General features: G+C 42.4%; 1 protein-coding gene across 4 annotated transcripts in view; it reads left to right on the top strand.

Moving 5' to 3' along the window:
- Positions 1–17,169, top strand: part of DOCK8 (dedicator of cytokinesis 8) — a 158,952-nt gene that overhangs the window by 108,537 nt on the left and 33,246 nt on the right. For all 4 annotated transcript variants that reach the window (XM_081213510.1, XM_081213509.1, XM_081213508.1 and 1 more), the window contains 7 exons: positions 5,266–5,414; positions 6,054–6,236; positions 6,585–6,720; positions 9,292–9,379; positions 13,048–13,144; positions 13,739–13,873; positions 16,598–16,750. In XM_081213510.1, coding sequence (XP_081069636.1) covers positions 5,266–5,414; positions 6,054–6,236; positions 6,585–6,720; positions 9,292–9,379; positions 13,048–13,144; positions 13,739–13,873; positions 16,598–16,750 — 941 coding nt within the window. The remainder of the gene's footprint in view (positions 1–5,265; positions 5,415–6,053; positions 6,237–6,584; positions 6,721–9,291; positions 9,380–13,047; positions 13,145–13,738; positions 13,874–16,597; positions 16,751–17,169) is intronic.

Below are 17,169 nucleotides of genomic sequence, written 5' to 3'. Positions count from 1 at the left end.
GAGGCACCACTGTATATTGCATATGCCTCCAACTACAGAGAGTTTTGTAGTAATGGCAGGTTCTTTTTCGTATTCTTGGTGTAGGCACACAAGTGGGGAAACCTGTGCCTGCTGAGTGCATTCCTGAAACAGTGTTAGTCTATAGAGACTTCTTGGTGGCAAGGTCTATCCTACAGTTCCAGTGCATATGCGTGGTTCCACATGCTTAGTTCTTCTTCCACAGCTGCAGTTGTGACATCATGAAGAACATTCCCTTGGTCTGCAGACGAAGTGAGCAAGACACTGAGTCTTTGTTTCTACAGCTCTCTCTCTCTTTCCTTTACATTTCCCCCTCCATTGGTTTTGTGATTTTGTTTTCTTCCCTTCTTTGTTCCCCCCTCCCCTGCGCCTTGTGGCATAGCAGCCTACATTTAAGAAATGCAAAAGTTGAGATGGGAAATTGGCCATCATTGGTCACAAGTCTTTTGAGTAGAGGATTTTGATGGCTTCTTGTGTGCATTTCCAAAAATTCCCTAAGCAGGCTTGCCAGAACCATTCAATCTTTCTGTGTTGTGCTTTGGTTATTACTACCTTATTTGATTCTGGCCAAAGGCTGTGTACCCATTAGTACTGAATCTGGCTCCAGTGCACTCTCACCACTGACTTTTGAATCTGTGTGCACACAACATTACCCATTATGAAGCACAGTGGTACCTTGGTTCTCAAACTTAATCTGTTCCAGAGGTTCGTTCCAAAACCAAAGTGTTCCAAATCCAAGGCATGCTTTCCCATAGAAAGTAATGCAAAATGGATAAATCCATTCCAAACTTTTAAAAACAACCCCTAAAACAGCGATTTAACATGAATTTTACTATCTAACGAGACAGTAGATCCATAAAATGAAAGCAATAAACAATGTACTGCAGTCACACACACACACACAATCAATCAATCAGTATCTGAACTTGGTTCCATACAGTCACAAAACAAAAAAAAGAGTCACAAAAAACGCAAAATAAGTAGCAAAAACAGACTGACCTCAGTGTAACACTCCATAACAGAAGCGTGGCACTCAAATTAGAAGCATAACTCTCAAATCGGAAGTGTAACACTCAAATCAGAAGTGTGGCACTCAAAATGGAGCTTCTGAAAAAAGTTCTCAAACCGGAACACTTACTTCCGGCTTTGCAGTGTTTGGGTTCTAAGTTGTTTGAGTATCAAGGCATTTGAGAACCACTGTAGTTTCTGTGGTAATTCATAGAATCATAGAATCATAGAGCTGGAAGAGACCACAAGGGCCATCGAGTCCTGTTGGCTTTTTGCAGTATGGTAGCGCTGCAGAGAGCTTGCTGGGGAGACCATGCATTAAAAAGGGACTCAAAAATAACTTAAAGAAGGTTTTAATAAGAAAAACAAAAACTCCATTTACACTAAATACATCAACAAACCAGACCCAACCACCAACCCATCCCCCAGGGTAATGGGAGAGCTAGGTGCTGCTCCTTATATACTCTACCCAATTGCTGACACAGCTTAATCAATACAACTCAGCAGCACCTGCTATGTTTCACAGCTGTAAAGCTGGGTCTCGTTAGTTTGCTCTGGCCCTTGCTCTGGCCCCTTAAAGACACACACATCGATGCATGATGAACCTTTACATTTAAAGAAACCATTCAACAAGTCCAACCCCCTGCCAAGCAGGAAACCCCATCAGAGCACTCCTGACATATGGTTGTCAAGCCTCTGCTTAAAGACCTCCAAAGTAGGAGACTCCACCACACTCCTTGGCAGCAAATTCCACTGTCAAACAGCTCTTACTGTCAGGAAGTTCTTCCTAATGTTTAGGTGGAATCTTCTTTCTTTATAAGTTTTTACACAAAGCAGTTCAATTTTCTTCAGTCATATGCATTGAAGCATTTCTAATTACCTCATTCAGTTATTGGATGCTGTAATGATTCTAGAGGTTGCTCGTGCGTAAGCTCGTCCCAACCTCTGGCTGGGTTGCCTGAGTGAACCTTTCCTGTCCGGACAGCCACTCGCCCATGACTGTCTCAATCGCTGGCAGAATCCGCCAGTGGGCGTTTCTTAAACTTCTTCCAGCAAAGAAGCTCTTTGACGCCAAGTCTCCGCCTACTCTCCCTGCATGGAAGCCTTCTGCGCAAGGAGGGCATAGGCAGCGGAGGACCCTTCCTCTCCCCGCTGGTCCCCGGCAAGGAGTCATGTGACCGCCTCTCCGATTCCCCCATCTGCCCCCTTCTCCACTGGAGCTATGCTGATTCCCTTCCCCAGAAGACGGGCTGCCTCTCCCACTCCCGGGACGCTCTCTGGGATCCCTTTGGAGCTTGCTCTCTCCCTCGGACCCTGATGGCAGTTCCTTGACAGATACATTTCATGTTAGTGTGCTTGTGCAAACTTAGCATAAGCATTGGCTGTTTTGCTGTCATCTATATGGCCTCCATGTAGAAACATTGTGTTACCTTTTTTTAGCAAAATCTATTGTGCTTTTGTTGAACCTGCATGTATAGCTGTGTATGTTCTGCAATAAAAATGTTAGCTTCTTCTCTTCCCATGGGAAAGGGTGCTTGCATAACAAAAGCTTTCTCAGCAGTTCCAAAGCTTTTTGCAGTTTCTTAGCATTTCCTTAAAGCAATAGGCTTTGGGGGCCCTTGGGGCCCCTCCCACATTTCTAGCTTGGCACAAGTGTGGGGATGAGTGAGAGAGAATATTTTTCACTGTGAATTACAGTCCGTCCGGGGCTCCCTCTTTTAAGTTCATTGCCCCTTTTTCAGTCAAGCTGAGTGTGAGTGAGTCAGTGGAAGGTGGTTTCATTTGTTTTTCTTGATTACTAGTCATCAGGGTATTATTTAACCCCTTTGAGGTAAAGGCTCCATTAATTTTCTCCCGGCCACGTGGTTGATTCCCCTCAGGTCCCTTGCTATTGTGCCACCAATAACTGGAAGTGACGGAAGCAGCTGCTTTCTTTAACTTTCTTTGGCACCTGTAGCAATTTTAAGTGAAGTGGTGGGAAGAAGCCAAACGGTTGAAGTTCATAGTTACAATAAATATGGCAAAAATAATGGATAATTAGTAAAAGCAAGCAAGCAAGCAAGCAAGCAAATAAATAAATAAATAAATAAATAAATAAATCTATTATTTTGTTGTTGAAAGTTAAGAAGATAGCAATATATCACAGTTTCTATAGCTGTAGGCTATAGAAGGGTATTTAAAATGAGAGTTTGCAACTTCCGGTCGGCTGCAGAGCCATTACAGATGCGGATTTAGCCTCTTGGGGAAGTCCGAGCTTGGCAGGAGATTTGGAGCTACACAACGGCGCTGTGAGCTGCGTTAAAAGCCCCAAAGGGAGTTTTGGGTGCAGGGGATCGGGCGGCGCCCTTGGTGTCTATCCTTTTAGTCGGACGGCTCTGTAAAAAGAGCTCAAATGACCAGGGGGTTGAGGCGCGGGTGCTTTGGATCTATCGCTGCTCCTGCTTTGCAAAGCCTCTGTTTCCGGTGGCAAAAAAGCAGCTGGCTTCCTGATGCAAAAAGACTGAATTTGACTGGATGTGGAGTAAAATTTTGGAGTACTTGGCGAACAGATGGCATAATGGGATGTACACAGGGAGTCCGTCCCATTGCTGGTGAGAAAAGGGCGCAGTAAGAATTTCTACGAGATCGAAAGTACATGAGTTCCTTTTTCCGCAAGCGGATATAATTTTAGTGCTATTCCACTAGCCTCATAAGGCAGGGCTGAATGGATTTCTAAAAAATATATAATTTTACTCCAGATTTATAGACTTTAGATTTCATTTTGACTGAAAGACAGTTCTGAAACGCTGGGGGAGGAGAAACCCCGGCCGGCTCTGCCAAAGGCAACTTTGTTTCCAGGGCTGCTGGCGATCGATACAGACATGTTATAAAGTAATAACTATTCGGACTACTCATTTCTAGCAACGAACGGAGCTAATATGAAAAAGTGTGGGATGAAGTTAAGAGAGATTTGGAAGTGTGGGGAAGAATGAAACTATCACTTATGGGAAGAATCTGGAATTATGGAAGCCAGGGAATGGGGGGGGGGAGTCGATGCTCTGATTGAGCAAAGATGTATGTGATGATAAAATTTTATTTTGATTGTATTAAAAAAAGGAAATTCAATAAATATTGTTATAAAAATAAAATAAAATGAGTGTTGGCAAATGTGTCCTCTTTTTTGCTTCTCAAAATATGGCGACCCTACTTCAACATAACCACAGACTGTCTAACTTGTAATCAAGTTTTTCTGTACAACTTTTAATGAAGTTTTTTTCTTAAAGTATGGAAACTGTTGCCTTGGTGGAGTCTTTAATTGGTGCCAACACAACTTATGCACCATCCTTTCAAACCTTTGGCAGTGTGCCTTTCTCCTTTGTTTTTTGGAGCGTAGCCTTTTTTTGGGCAATTAAAGCTTCTGAGGATGTAGGGTAACTTACAGCTCTGCACTCCAGTCCTCTCTTCCTGACATTATATTGGGACAAGGTAGTCTTCCATCCAGATTCTTATTTTCTGCCAAAGACTTCGTCAAACTCCACCCCAACTTTATATTACCTTTTTTCTTGCCCCCTGCTCTGTGTTGATCTTTGTGTTGATCGTATCTTGTTATCCTAAAAAAAATTAACCCTAATATTTTTCATTGTTAATGCCACTCTGTATAAAGATCACAAACTTTTTCCTCAGTGGGTGGGTTACAAGAGTGCTCATCGTCCCCTGCAATATGGCTTCAGAGTGTGCTGCATGCAGGCTGTAGCTGCCTTTGCAGCAACCAGTAGGATAATGTTAATCCCAGAGCCATGTTGAGCTACAACATCGTCACAGCTCTTGACTTTCAACTTCCACTGTGCTCTTAATACTTCAGCCTGTGCTGATGTATTTTTTGGAACAATAATCCTCCAATGTGTTAACTCTTTAGGACAACCTACTACAAATTTCAGATGAGAAAGCTTGCTATTCTCCCATATGTGCACAGAGACCATGAAGAAGGATGGGCAGCTTGACCTTAACTGAAGTTCTCTTGAGTGATCATATGTGGAGTCACACAACTTTCTCAGCCGCACACTGTGGTTAGATACTGAATGTTGGTATGGTAATTTTTGAACTGAGCAAAACCTCTTTGGACTTGCAAGCTGGAACTTAAGGGGTGGAGTATGTGAAGATGCACTGCATAGACATAAGTATTTCCATATGAATGGTTCTATAGATGACCATTCTCAAGAACTTCAGTTACAAGTATGCAACTTATATTTTCTAATATAGTTTCAGATGGCCGCAATGGGAAAGGCCGCATCGGATCTCCAGATGAAGAACAAGAAGCTGCAAGCCAAATTAACCAAAATATTGCTCTGGCCATTGCTGGGAATCAGTTTAATCTCCTACGGTCCTATGGTTCATCTGTGTCCACAGTGGTAGGTCTACCTACACTATGTGTTTGCATAATTTTTTCTTGCTTTGTTACTCCCCATTACTGACCCAAATTCTAGGAGCCAACTTTTAAGGATTTATTATGTTCTTTCATTTGATCTAGTGGGCATACTGAGCATATTTTCCAGGGGGGGGGGGCGTAGCTCAGTGGTAGAACATGCATAAGGTCCCAGGTCCAGTCAGTCTCCAGCATCTCCAGGTAAGGCTGCAAGAGACTCCTGCCTGTAAGCCTGGAAAGCCACTGCCAGTCAGTGTAGACAGTACTAAGCAAGTTGGACCAAATATCCAGTAGCTTCCTTGCTGTTTGGAGCTGATGGGACTTGTAGTCCAAGACTTCTGGAGAGCCGCAGATTGAGGAAGGCTACTCCAGAGTATTTGATGCTGTTTTTTGTTTCTGCAAGTGTGCCGTTCACACCTGCAAAAAACCCTACAGAGGTGTACCACCTGAAATAGAGATACTCCCAAATCTAAGTGGCTACAGCAGATTTATTAGCTGGAAACGGCACCTTAAACAAAAGAAAGGAGCCCTACCAATTGTGTGACTGGTGACATTCATTAGGACTATTAAATATGCCCTTCTTTATGTCTAACTTTCTTGAACTTCTTATTTTATTTGTTCCAAGCCTTACAAACAATACAACACTTTAAGTCCAGAAACTACACGCCACCTTTTGATCTGTTTCCTGTGGATCATGAAAAACGCTGATCAGAATCTTATTCAGAAATGGGTTGCAGACCTGCCATCTATGCAGCTAAACAAGATTTTAGATGTCCTTTACATCTGTGTTTCAGGCTTTGAGTATAAGGTAAATAGAATGGTGCCCAGTCCATACTTGTTGCTAATTGTTTTGATGCGTTACAGACACAGTGTACAGGTTTCCTTGGATGGAAATATGCTACATTTATTTTACAAGTGTGCTTCACTTTTAACTTTGTGCAAAACTTTGTGCAAAATTGAACTTTTCAAGAGGTACAAAATAATTGGTTTGTAGATTTCTTTGTACAGGGTGAGTCTTTTAAAAGAGGCCCCGTGGAACATGTGTACTCTGTGTCCACAGGCGCCCCTTTTGAAGGACTCACCCTGTACATTTAAAAGACATACTAACCTTTTGATACTGATGGTTTAGCTCACATAATTCTTTATGTCTGTGCAGGGCAAGCAAAGCTCAGACAAAGTCAGCACTCAAGTACTCCAGAAATCAAGGGATGTAAAAGCTCGGCTAGAAGAGGCCTTACTAAGAGGAGAGGGAGCCAGGGGTGAAATGATGAAGCGGTGCAGGATGCCTGCTGGTATGCTCCTTGCTTTTTTTATCTCATTTGTGAAACCAAAAAGAAATTGTAGATATAAAAACACAGTTTTCCATAACAACTTTTGACAGCAAAAAATGTCTGAAGAAATATTTGAAAAGAGTTTGATTATTAATGACTGAGTCAGAAAATTAAGAAATTGCCTTATACTCTACCTTCATCGTTCAGCCCGGTCACTGAGATCCAGCGCCGGGGCCTTCTGGCAGTTCCCTCATTGCGACAAGTGAGGTTACAGGGAACCAGACAGAGGGCCTTCTCGGTAGTGGCGCCCACCCTGTGGAACACCCTCCCTTCCTATGTGAAGGAAATAAACAGCTGTCTTATCTTTAAAAGAATCTGAAGGCTTCCCTGTTTAGGGAAGTTTTAAATATTTAATGCTGTATTGTTTTTAACACTTGATTGGAAGCTGCCCAGAATGGCTGGGGAAACTCAGCCAGATGCGCGGGGTATAAATAATAAATTATTATTATTATTATTATTATTATTATTATTATTATTATTATTATTATTATTATACTAAGGGTGCCCTGGAGGATTGTTACTCTTTTGTGGGAGGGATTCAAGTGCATACCGGAACTTTAGGCTTATGCAATTAAAGTGGCTGAGAGCAAAGAGAAGCAAGAGACCTTTCTGTTGAGCTCTGCCTCATAATAATAATAATAATAATAATAATAATAATAATAATAATAATAATAATAAGTTGTTGTTGTTGTTGTTGTTAAACTTAGCTTCCTACAACTAGATGGGATAAACTGTGCTTATATACTTGAAAATGCCTAGGGGGAAAGTGTCAGCAGTAGACAAGGCACTGCATCTGAGTGGATTATCATTGACTATTCTTTTCCAAGGCCTTTTTTAAGCAAATCACTTCTTTAAGCAAGTAACTGTACTAGTTTGGCTTCTTCTTGATTGCTCTCCCTCTTCTTTCGTCCTCAAGTTTCTTTCTAGAAAGTGACCAGAAAGCTGGTTTGATCATTGTTTCAACTCCCCAATTTGATCCTTACTACAGTATAGGCCAATTGAAGGTGCCCATTTTATGAGGACGTGCATGGAACTAGTCCTCACCTGCTGCTGTTGCTTGCCTTGGCTGCCAAAAGAAGCATACCGGCTGCTTTTTTCTGGTAGCCAGAACAGGTAGCAACCAGCTCAGTAGCACAGCCACTTCTGTAGAAAGGTGAACTGAGTCTTGGGACTGGTTGCCAGCCATTCTCTCTTTCTGCTTATTGAAAGAAGGTGGCTTGCAGGTGTTGGTTACACACATATTTTCACTAAGAGGGTAATGCAAGAGTACATCCTATACCTAAGCTGGTGTGGTAGTCCCAGATGATGTTGGGCTGCAACTCCCATCATCCGTTACCATTGGCCATAGTGCCTAAGGCTGGTGTGAGTTAAGAGTCCCAACAGCATCTGGTAGCACCATGTTGGCTACTCCTGCTGTACCTCACCCAAGTCTGGACTTCTGGGCCTCATTCATTTGTCTGCCTCTGTCCAATATTTTGCTTCGTAAAGGTAAAGGACCCCTGACAGTTAAGTCCAGTCACGAACGACTCTGGGGTTGTGGTGCTCATCTCGCTTTACTGGCCGAGGGAGCCAGCGTTTGTCTACAGACAGTTTTTCTGGGTCATGTGGCAAGCATGACTGAGTTGCTTCTGGTGAAACCAGAGCAACACACGGAAACACCATTTACCTTCCTGCCGGAGTGGTACTGTCAGGAAACTGCTATCAGCTCAGAGGCGAGAGGTGGAAGGGCAGTTGTGTTATAGGGAACCTCTGAAAATCTTGCAAAGCAGTTCCTCCTCCGGCGAAGAGGAAAGCCCCGCCTCCAGTGGAAAGGGGGAGCAGGGAGCAGGGGATGCTAGGGAGAGCCTGAGCAAACCGGAGAGGAGGGAAGTACCCCTTTGCCAGCGCCCATTCTGTGCAGTAGGTTTCGGCGCAGGGAGGGGCAGAGAAGGCTGAGGGTCACGCGACTGTTATGCTGGGGGAGGTACAAAGACCGACCACTCCCAGATTCTGCTAGTGATTGAGCCAGACATGAACTTACGACGCTCTTCACTGTAAATAGTTTGCATTAAGAATAAAGCCTGGAAAAGACAGGTCAGAGTCTTCCCTGTTTGCTCTTGAGCAACCACACCAGCACCTGACAGGTACCTATTTATCTACTTGTACTTTTTGGCGTGCTTTCGAACTGCTAGGTTGGCAGGAGCTGGGACCGAGCAACGGGAGCTCACCCTGTTGCTGGGATTTGCACCGCCGACCTTCTGATGGCAAGCCCAGCGGCTCAGTGGTTTAGACCACAGCACCACCCCTGTCCTGTTTTGCTTCTAGGTTGGTTTTATTTCCTGGCTCTAAGCCCCATTGTTCTCAGGGGCACATGGTTCCCATCTGTTGTATTTCAACAATTCCATACCAAATGTGCTCTTTTAGTTTGTGTGCAAAAAGATACCCTTTCCTTCACTGCTAGCACAATGGATGTAGCCTCTTGCAGAACTCATATCAGTAGGGAAATATTGATATTAAAGTTTCAGTGTGATTCTATGTATGTTGCCCTTGTAGGGAACGATAAATTCCCAGGATTTAATGAGAACCTACGATGGAAGAAAGAGCAGACACACTGGCGGCAAGCAAATGAGAGGCTAGATAAGTAAGTAATTTAATGAATTTTTATTGTTTTAACCAGAGCAGCTTCTCTCTGTGGCCATCTAGTTTCATTCCTGAACCGAGGCAGAAAACTCTATCCTTAAAGCATCCTGGACTGTATAGCTGTATAGCTGTTCTGTCCTTAACATATGTGTCAACAGTGGTTTAGACTGCAGCCCTGGTAGTAAGTTCCATTGAAGTAAATGAACAATATTTCTGAGTAGACATTTAGAAGAATTTACTGTTAGAGCTTCTTGTTTGCTTCTCCCCCGCCCCCCCCAAATAATAAATCTATGGTGGAGGTACCTCTTGTCAGTATTGCAGTGTTTCATTCTCTCGGCCCACACCTTTCAGGTGGTTTGTCAATTTTAGACTTCATGATAAACCAGAGTTATCATAACCATGCTTCGTAAATCCAGACAAGGCACCCTATCTGTCACAGAACGGGACTCTCTGACAGGACAGAAACAGAGACAGTGGAAGAACAGAGAGAATTCCTAAGAGAAGAGGGGGAAGCAATTAGCAAAAGGAATTTGATCTTTGTGCACACAGAGGAAGGAGAAACACAGAGAGCAGGAATACAGCTGCAGAGCTCAGAGAGTGATGCAGACACAGATTAGGGGGAGTACAGTCTCCCAGATCTCATAGAATAACGAGATTAAATGAGAAGCGAAACTACCCAGAAGAGAAGGTGGCATTTTTCCTGTTGGGGGGAAAGGGGGTGGAGCTTAGTTCTGGCAACTGGGTCATCAGAGGAACTGAAATTAGCGGAGCTCCAACCGGAGCTTTTAAAAGTGCCAATAAATTGGGTTCCGCCAGGGGCGCCTTGGAAGATGGCCGACAATACCATCTCTCCAGCTCACACGAGGTAATTAAGAGGCTGAGATGGGAATAATGAGCCTCCCTAGATTCTTCCCGGTGGAAGGGAAGACGCAGTGGACAAGCCTGGTAGATGAAGGGAACGCAGTGGATGTAGCCTACCTTGATTTCAGCAAGGCATTCGACAAGGTGCCCCATGACATTCTTGTAAAGAAGCTGGTAAAATGCGGTCTTGACTATGCTACCACTCAGTGGATTTGTAACTGGCTGACTGACTGAACCCAAAGGGTGCTCATCAATGGTTCCTCTTCATCCTGGAGAAGAGTGACTAGTGGGGTGCCACAGGGTTCTGTCTTGGGCCCGGTCTTATTCAACATCTTTATCAAAGACTTGGATGATGGACTCAAGGGCATCCTGATCAAATTTGCAGATGACACCAAACTGGGAGGGGTGGCTAACACCCCAGAGGACAGGATCACACTTCAAAGCAACCTTGACAGATTAGAGAACTGGGCCAAAACAAACAAGATGAACTTTAACAGGGAGAAATGTAAAGTATTGCACTTGTGCAAAAAAAAATTGAGAGGCACAAATACAAGATGGGTGACACCTGGCTTGAGAGCAGTACATGTGAAAAGGATCTAGGAGTCTTGGTTGACCACAAACTTGACATGAGCCAACAGTGGGACGCGGCAGCTAAAAAAGCCAATGCAATTCTGGGCTGCATCAATAGGAGTATAGCATCTAGATCAAGGGAAGTAATAGTGCCACTGTATTCTGCTCTGGTCAGACCTCACCTGGAGTACTGTGTCCAGTTCTGGGCACCACAGTTCAAGAAGGACACTGACAAACTGGAACGTGTCCAGAGGAGGGCAACCAAAATGGTCAAAGGCCTGGAAATGATGCCTTATGAGGAACGGCTAAGGGAGCTGGGCATGTTTAGCCTGGAGAAGAGGAGGTTAAGGGGTGATATGATAGCCATGTTCAAATATATAAAAGGATGTCACATAGAGGAGGGAGAAAGGTTGTTTTCTGCTGCTCCAGAGAAGCGGACACGGAGCAATGGAGCCAAACTACAAGAAAGAAGATTCCACCTAAACATTAGGAAGAACTTCCTGACAGTAAGAGCTGTTCAACAGTGGAATTTGCTGCCAAGGAGTGTGGTGGAGTCTCCTACTTTGGAGGTCTTTAAGCAGAGGCTTGACAACCATATGTCAGGAGTGCTCTGATGGTGTTTCCTGCTTGGCAGGGGGTTGGACTCGATGGCCTTTGTGGTCTCTTCCAACTCTATGATTCTATAATTAGTCTCATCCGTGGCTGCCCATAAATCACCCCCGAGTTTGAAAAGAAAGAGGGGGTGAGGGCACTGGATGGAAAGCCCTCGAGCGAGCTCGGATCTCCTGGACGCTGTCTCTGTGAGCGCTCCAAGTTCCATTTCTTAAGATAAAAGATTGGATATAAGGTTTATTGGACATGCTTGGAGGAAAGAAGGGGTACTTTATCTGCCAATTAAGCCAGCCACTGAGACGCTAAGAGTGATGGATTGGAAAGAAGATAACATCAAAGAACAACATCTAAGCCAGTATGTTGAAACGGAACGGAAAGGAGGGGGGATAAAACTTTTTTCTTCTTCTACGATACTACCTAACATATCCCCCCCCCCCCCGAAGAACCGTCATACTACCTATACAAAGTGAGATTGGAAAATAAACTCTGTGGAAATAAAAATATTAACTAAAGCCTTTGTTTTTCGAAATATTTGGAAGAAGATAAAAAGACTCTCTTGTGACACACTATTTCATCGGGATCCGTCATTATGAGACAGAATATGTTGCAGAGATTGATAGTCAAAGGGGGAGGCGAGCTTTTACTTTGTTATTATATCTGTATTTCAAGTTCGATTTGGCAAACCTCCCCTGGAAAGACTAATGTTTGGTGCAACTTTTCTGAGAAAATTAACGAGCAAACGCCTAGACTCTATTTCATCGGAACTGAGAAAAGATGGCGCCTGCCACCCGAGAAGGACTTTCGGATGGATTTGGCATAAATACCAGCGCACAAGGATATACTGCAAACAAAAGACTTACCAGCTGCAAAAAAAGAAAAGAAAAAGGGATAGTCATCACAAAGTTCACACAGAGACATAATAATGCTCATTTCTGCTCGCCTGTGGAAGGAACTCAGAGGCTATTAAAGAAGAAGGATAATAACAAGAAGATTTAAAGAAGGGACTTGTGGACACTTAAAGCAGTAGAAATATGAGATGATTGGACCCCACTGACCTCGAACCAACAAAAAAATTATAATTTGGCAAAATATTTGGACTTGATGATATGTATTTGTATAATTTGGAATATTTAATGTGATTTGATTGGATTCTTAAAATGGAAAACTTAATAAAAACTATTATTTTAAAAAGTGCCAATAAATCTGAAATAATTAACTGCCAGAGCCGTCTTGTTTGTGTGGGAGAGACCCAAGCCTTACAATATCCCACCCATGTCATGTACCTAATGGCAGCAAATTTAAGGGGTGCTGGACAGGCTGGCATACACCAAATTGTCTTCCACCATGTCAGTGTCACTAGCATCTACCACCAAATGCAGCTGCCCCAATCCTTCTTATAAAAGGGATTAACTAATTCTGTTAAACTTGTTTAACCATGGATCACAGCATCTGAGCCGAATAAAAGAGAAACAAAGAAGATAAATATTTCTGATGATAAACTAAAAGTAGACCCAGCATTGCAGTTTCAGGGTTAGTGTAGGTCCTGTTTCTAAAGCCTAGTACGCTAAAGTAAGAGGCAATTTGATTAATGAATTAATTTGGTAACTTGATTTGTCATGCTCCTAGAACAAAAGCTGAGATTGACCAAGAAGTGTTGGTTAGTGGGAACCTAGCCACAGAAGCTAATCTGATTATCCTAGACATGCAAGAGAACATCATCCAGGTGAGAAACTGGCTGCATACAAATGTCAGGAGAGCTCTGATGGTGTTTCCTGCTTGGCAGGGGGTTGGACTCGATGGCCCTTGTGGTCTCTTCCAACTCTATGATTCTATGATTCTATGATTCTATTCTATGATTCCTCTACCCTTGGAAAGGGAGGCTTTCTTTCTGCCTCTGTTTTTGTTGTAGTACATGGTATATTTAATTGCTATATGTTGAAATTTTAAAAATGATTCTTTGCTTATTGCCCAATTGTTAAGAGTTAATTGTTTTCATGCTATTCCTGCCACCCTATACTTTCAGATAATATGAAATTGCATCTTTCAGTTTGCTGTTCAGGAGAGTCCACAGACAGGTTTCCTCAAGTCCCATTGACTTCTGGGTCTTAGATCACTACACTCATTGAATGTAATGCTTGAAAATCCCTGTACGTGAATACACTCTTAACAAATCTTTTGTAGCTATATGCCTTCTCCCCTCTACTGTGAAAAGCATCAAGGTAATTTCTGTCTATTGCTTAGGGCTATCTTATTGTGTCAAGACTGGCACTAGTATAGCATAAACTCTGTTTTTTAAGAATCCTCTTCTGTGATGTAGGCGACTTCAGCTATGGATTGCAGAGATAATGTCTTGGGAGGTGTGTTGAAAGTCCTTGTAAATTCTTTGACCTGTGATCAGAGCACAACCTACTTGACTCATTGCTTTGCTACTCTCCGAGCATTAATTGTCAAGGTAAGTACTTGGCTTACTTATGTTATCAGGTTCTTTGTCAGGATCCTGAAGGGCACATTATTGAAGTTCAAACCCCTTGTGATACTCTCAAAACATGCACTGTTATCCCTGTACAAGAGCCCTCAAGGTAACCTTTTCACAAAATTGTACATGCATTTGATAACTCAGTGAGTGGAGACTTCTGTTTCCAGAGTTTGAGTTGCTGGTGGTACACATGGCAGAAAATGAGATAGAATAAGATTGATGGGTTATTACTTAGATTTCTTTAAATTTTAAAATAGCAGAGAAAGACAGGCCTTGTGATCCATCCTCAGAAAGAAAGAAAAACCAGAATACAATAATAAATAATAATAATAAATTTTATTTATATCCCGCCCTCCCCAACCGAAGCCGGGCTCAGGGCGGCTAACAACACTAAAATAGTGCAACGTTTTAAAATACAAACCTGGGCAACATTTTATGTAATGGCTTGCTTAGTTGTCATCAAGGTGAAGTTCAAGAGACAGAACTCATTAGCTACATTTACCATCCTGCAAATGTTTTATTGTTAGGAATAAACCTCTGAATAAATTGTACATACCCAGTGTTGTAGAAAAAGGTCATTGGGTGGAGCAGCTCAGCTTTGTGGAAAGGATACAACCTTCTTAGCTTAGAGAAAAGAAGAGGAAGGAGGAACATGTTAAAGACTTTAAAAAGTATCTGTGATAGAGAATAATACTAGGAAATGTTGTCATCCAGTGAAACTGAATAGCGGGAGGTTCAGGAGAGACCAAAGGAAGCGCATATTCACGTAGTGCCACCAGATTCAGCTGTTGATGACTGTGATGGCTATATGCGACCTCCAGAATCAGAGGCAACATATTTCTACGTACCAGTTGGGTTGGTAAAACAGTATGAGATGGGCTCTTGCCCTCGTGCCCTGCTTGAGAACTTGCTGGAGGCATCTCATTGGCCCATAGGAGTAGTTGACCTTTGGTCTGATCCATCAGGGTGGTTCTTAAGAAATATATTGTATAGGTGTAAATGTAAATGTAAAATCTCAGGATAGCCTTTCTAAATAAGAGCCAGTGTTGCCTGAAATGTGACTTGGTTAACAAGTTACAGAGCAGTGCCATTAGTTGTTTTGAAATTCATGATTAAGCTCTTATTTCATGTTATCTGTACAATCTCTCTTGCAATTAAAATTACTGTACCATTGAAGAGATCTGTCTTCTAGACAAAATGACTTGACACTGTGATTTATGCTACCATTGTAAATAGTTAACCATGCACCATAGGTATGCATAGTTCATTTTCCTTTGACAATGAAATCCAAAGAATTTCAGCAATGTTAGGATAGCCAGAGAAATAAGCAAACAGAATATCTGGTATAGTGGAATTGTCTTACCAGTTTACAGCAGTAAGGGATGGTGGGTGTGCCTATTGTACAAACGTTCATTCTTACCTGTCTTCTTGGTGATAGAACAGTAGAGTTGGAAGGGACCATGAGGACTATGTGGTCTAACTCCCTGCAATGCAGGAATCATTTGCCCAGTGTGGGGCTCAAGCCCATGACCCTGAGATTGAGAGTCTCATGCTCTGCCAGCTGAGCTCTCCCACATGCCAGCTTATCAGAATCATTTTTTGTTTTATTGTATTTATGAAACTGTTCTGTAATTAAAAACATTTTTTCAGAATGTCATGCATGTAGTTAAAACTCACAACTTGCAACACATCTCTTAGAAGAAGAAAGAAGTATAAGGAGTAGCTCCTCCTCCCTTCTCAAGCTTCCAGCTTGTCACAGCATTTTGCTGTGCATTATATATAATGTATTTCAGTAGAACTGCCTGGCCAAGGGGGTTATATCTGATGTGTGCTGTGTTTGTACAGCGTCTGATGTTGTGGTGCCTCTTTGGAACCGTAATCTGGACTGATGAATTCTTCTTGCTGCTGCAGAACATGAAGAATTCAAAACTGGCAGTCATCACTGCTGACTTGATGTTCCTATATCATTAGATTAGATCTAATAAAATTTATGAAATGCCTTATACTGAGACATCTCAAGGCAATGAGCAATACAAAAAATGTTAATTAATTAAACTTGATATTTAATGTAATTTTCCTTTTTTATAAAAAAAAATACATTAAATATCAAGTTAAATTGATTAAGTAGTGAATTTGGTGAAGCCATCAAAACCATCATACACCAAAATCTTCCACAACCATGACATGATTATCACAAAATAAACGTAAGTACTGCAGCCATTCCCAAGAGCAATAACATTCAAACATCTTCTGATAAAGAAAAGTTTTTGCTTTGTTCTTAAATGATATCAAAGATGGTGTCAGGCAAGCATCTCTGAGGAGAACATTCTTTAAATGAAGGGCTGCCTCTAAAAGGGTCCTCTCGCTTGTTGTGACTCTGAACTTCTTTCAGAAGAGATGGAGAATCAATACAGTTGCACTGCCCTTGTCACTTTCCTGGCACAGGTCACCATACAGGGTCACCTTCCATTGGACTCCAATTCCAATCTTCCCTCACTAAAGGCCATGGTCTCTAGGGCTGGTCTCTAGGGCTAGTCCAGCAACATCTGGAGGACCACAGGTTCTGAACCCCTGGGTGAGGTATCCCTTGTCTCAGAAGGTACAGAGGCAACTTTTTAAAAAATCCTCTCGCTACTACCTGTTCATTTTAGAGCTCTTATGATGACACCATCTTACAGTCTTTTCTTCTGCTTCCTTTAGTTTGGAGAGTTGTTCTTTGAAGAGGAAGTGGAGCAGTGTGCTGACCTGTGTCAAAGACTCCTTCAGCACTGCAGCAGCAGCATGGATACCACTCGGATTCAAGCCTGTGCTACTCTTTATCTCCTTATGAGATACAGCTTCAGCTGCATAAGTGTAAGATACTTCCTTAGATACTCACAGCCTAAATCACAGATTCAGTGTTTGCATTTATTTTGTTTTCCCACAGAATAATTACATTACAGTGGTACCTCACATCACATACGCTTCAGGTTACAGACTCCGCTAACCCAGAAATAGTACCTCGGGTTAAGAACTTTGCTTCAGGATGAGAACAGAAATCGTGCAGTGGCGGTGCAGCAGCAGCAGGAGGCCCCATTAGCTAAAGTAGTGCTTCAGGTTAAGAACAGTTTCAGGTTAAGAACAGACCTCTGGAATGAATTAAGTTCTTAACCCAAGGTACCACTGTATATTCTACTTCATTGTCTGTTTGCCTGATATAATTACTTTATATTAGTAGAAGTTATTTCCTTCTAGCCGAAAATGACCTGGCCATGCTACACTGTGCAGCTCTA

The sequence above is a fragment of the Podarcis bocagei genome (genome assembly GCF_964188305.1).
Source record: "Podarcis bocagei genome assembly, chromosome: 11".
Taxonomy (NCBI): Eukaryota; Metazoa; Chordata; class Lepidosauria; order Squamata; family Lacertidae; genus Podarcis; species Podarcis bocagei.
Note: the sequence above shows the minus strand (reverse complement) of the source record. Positions and strands in the feature narration are given on the sequence as shown.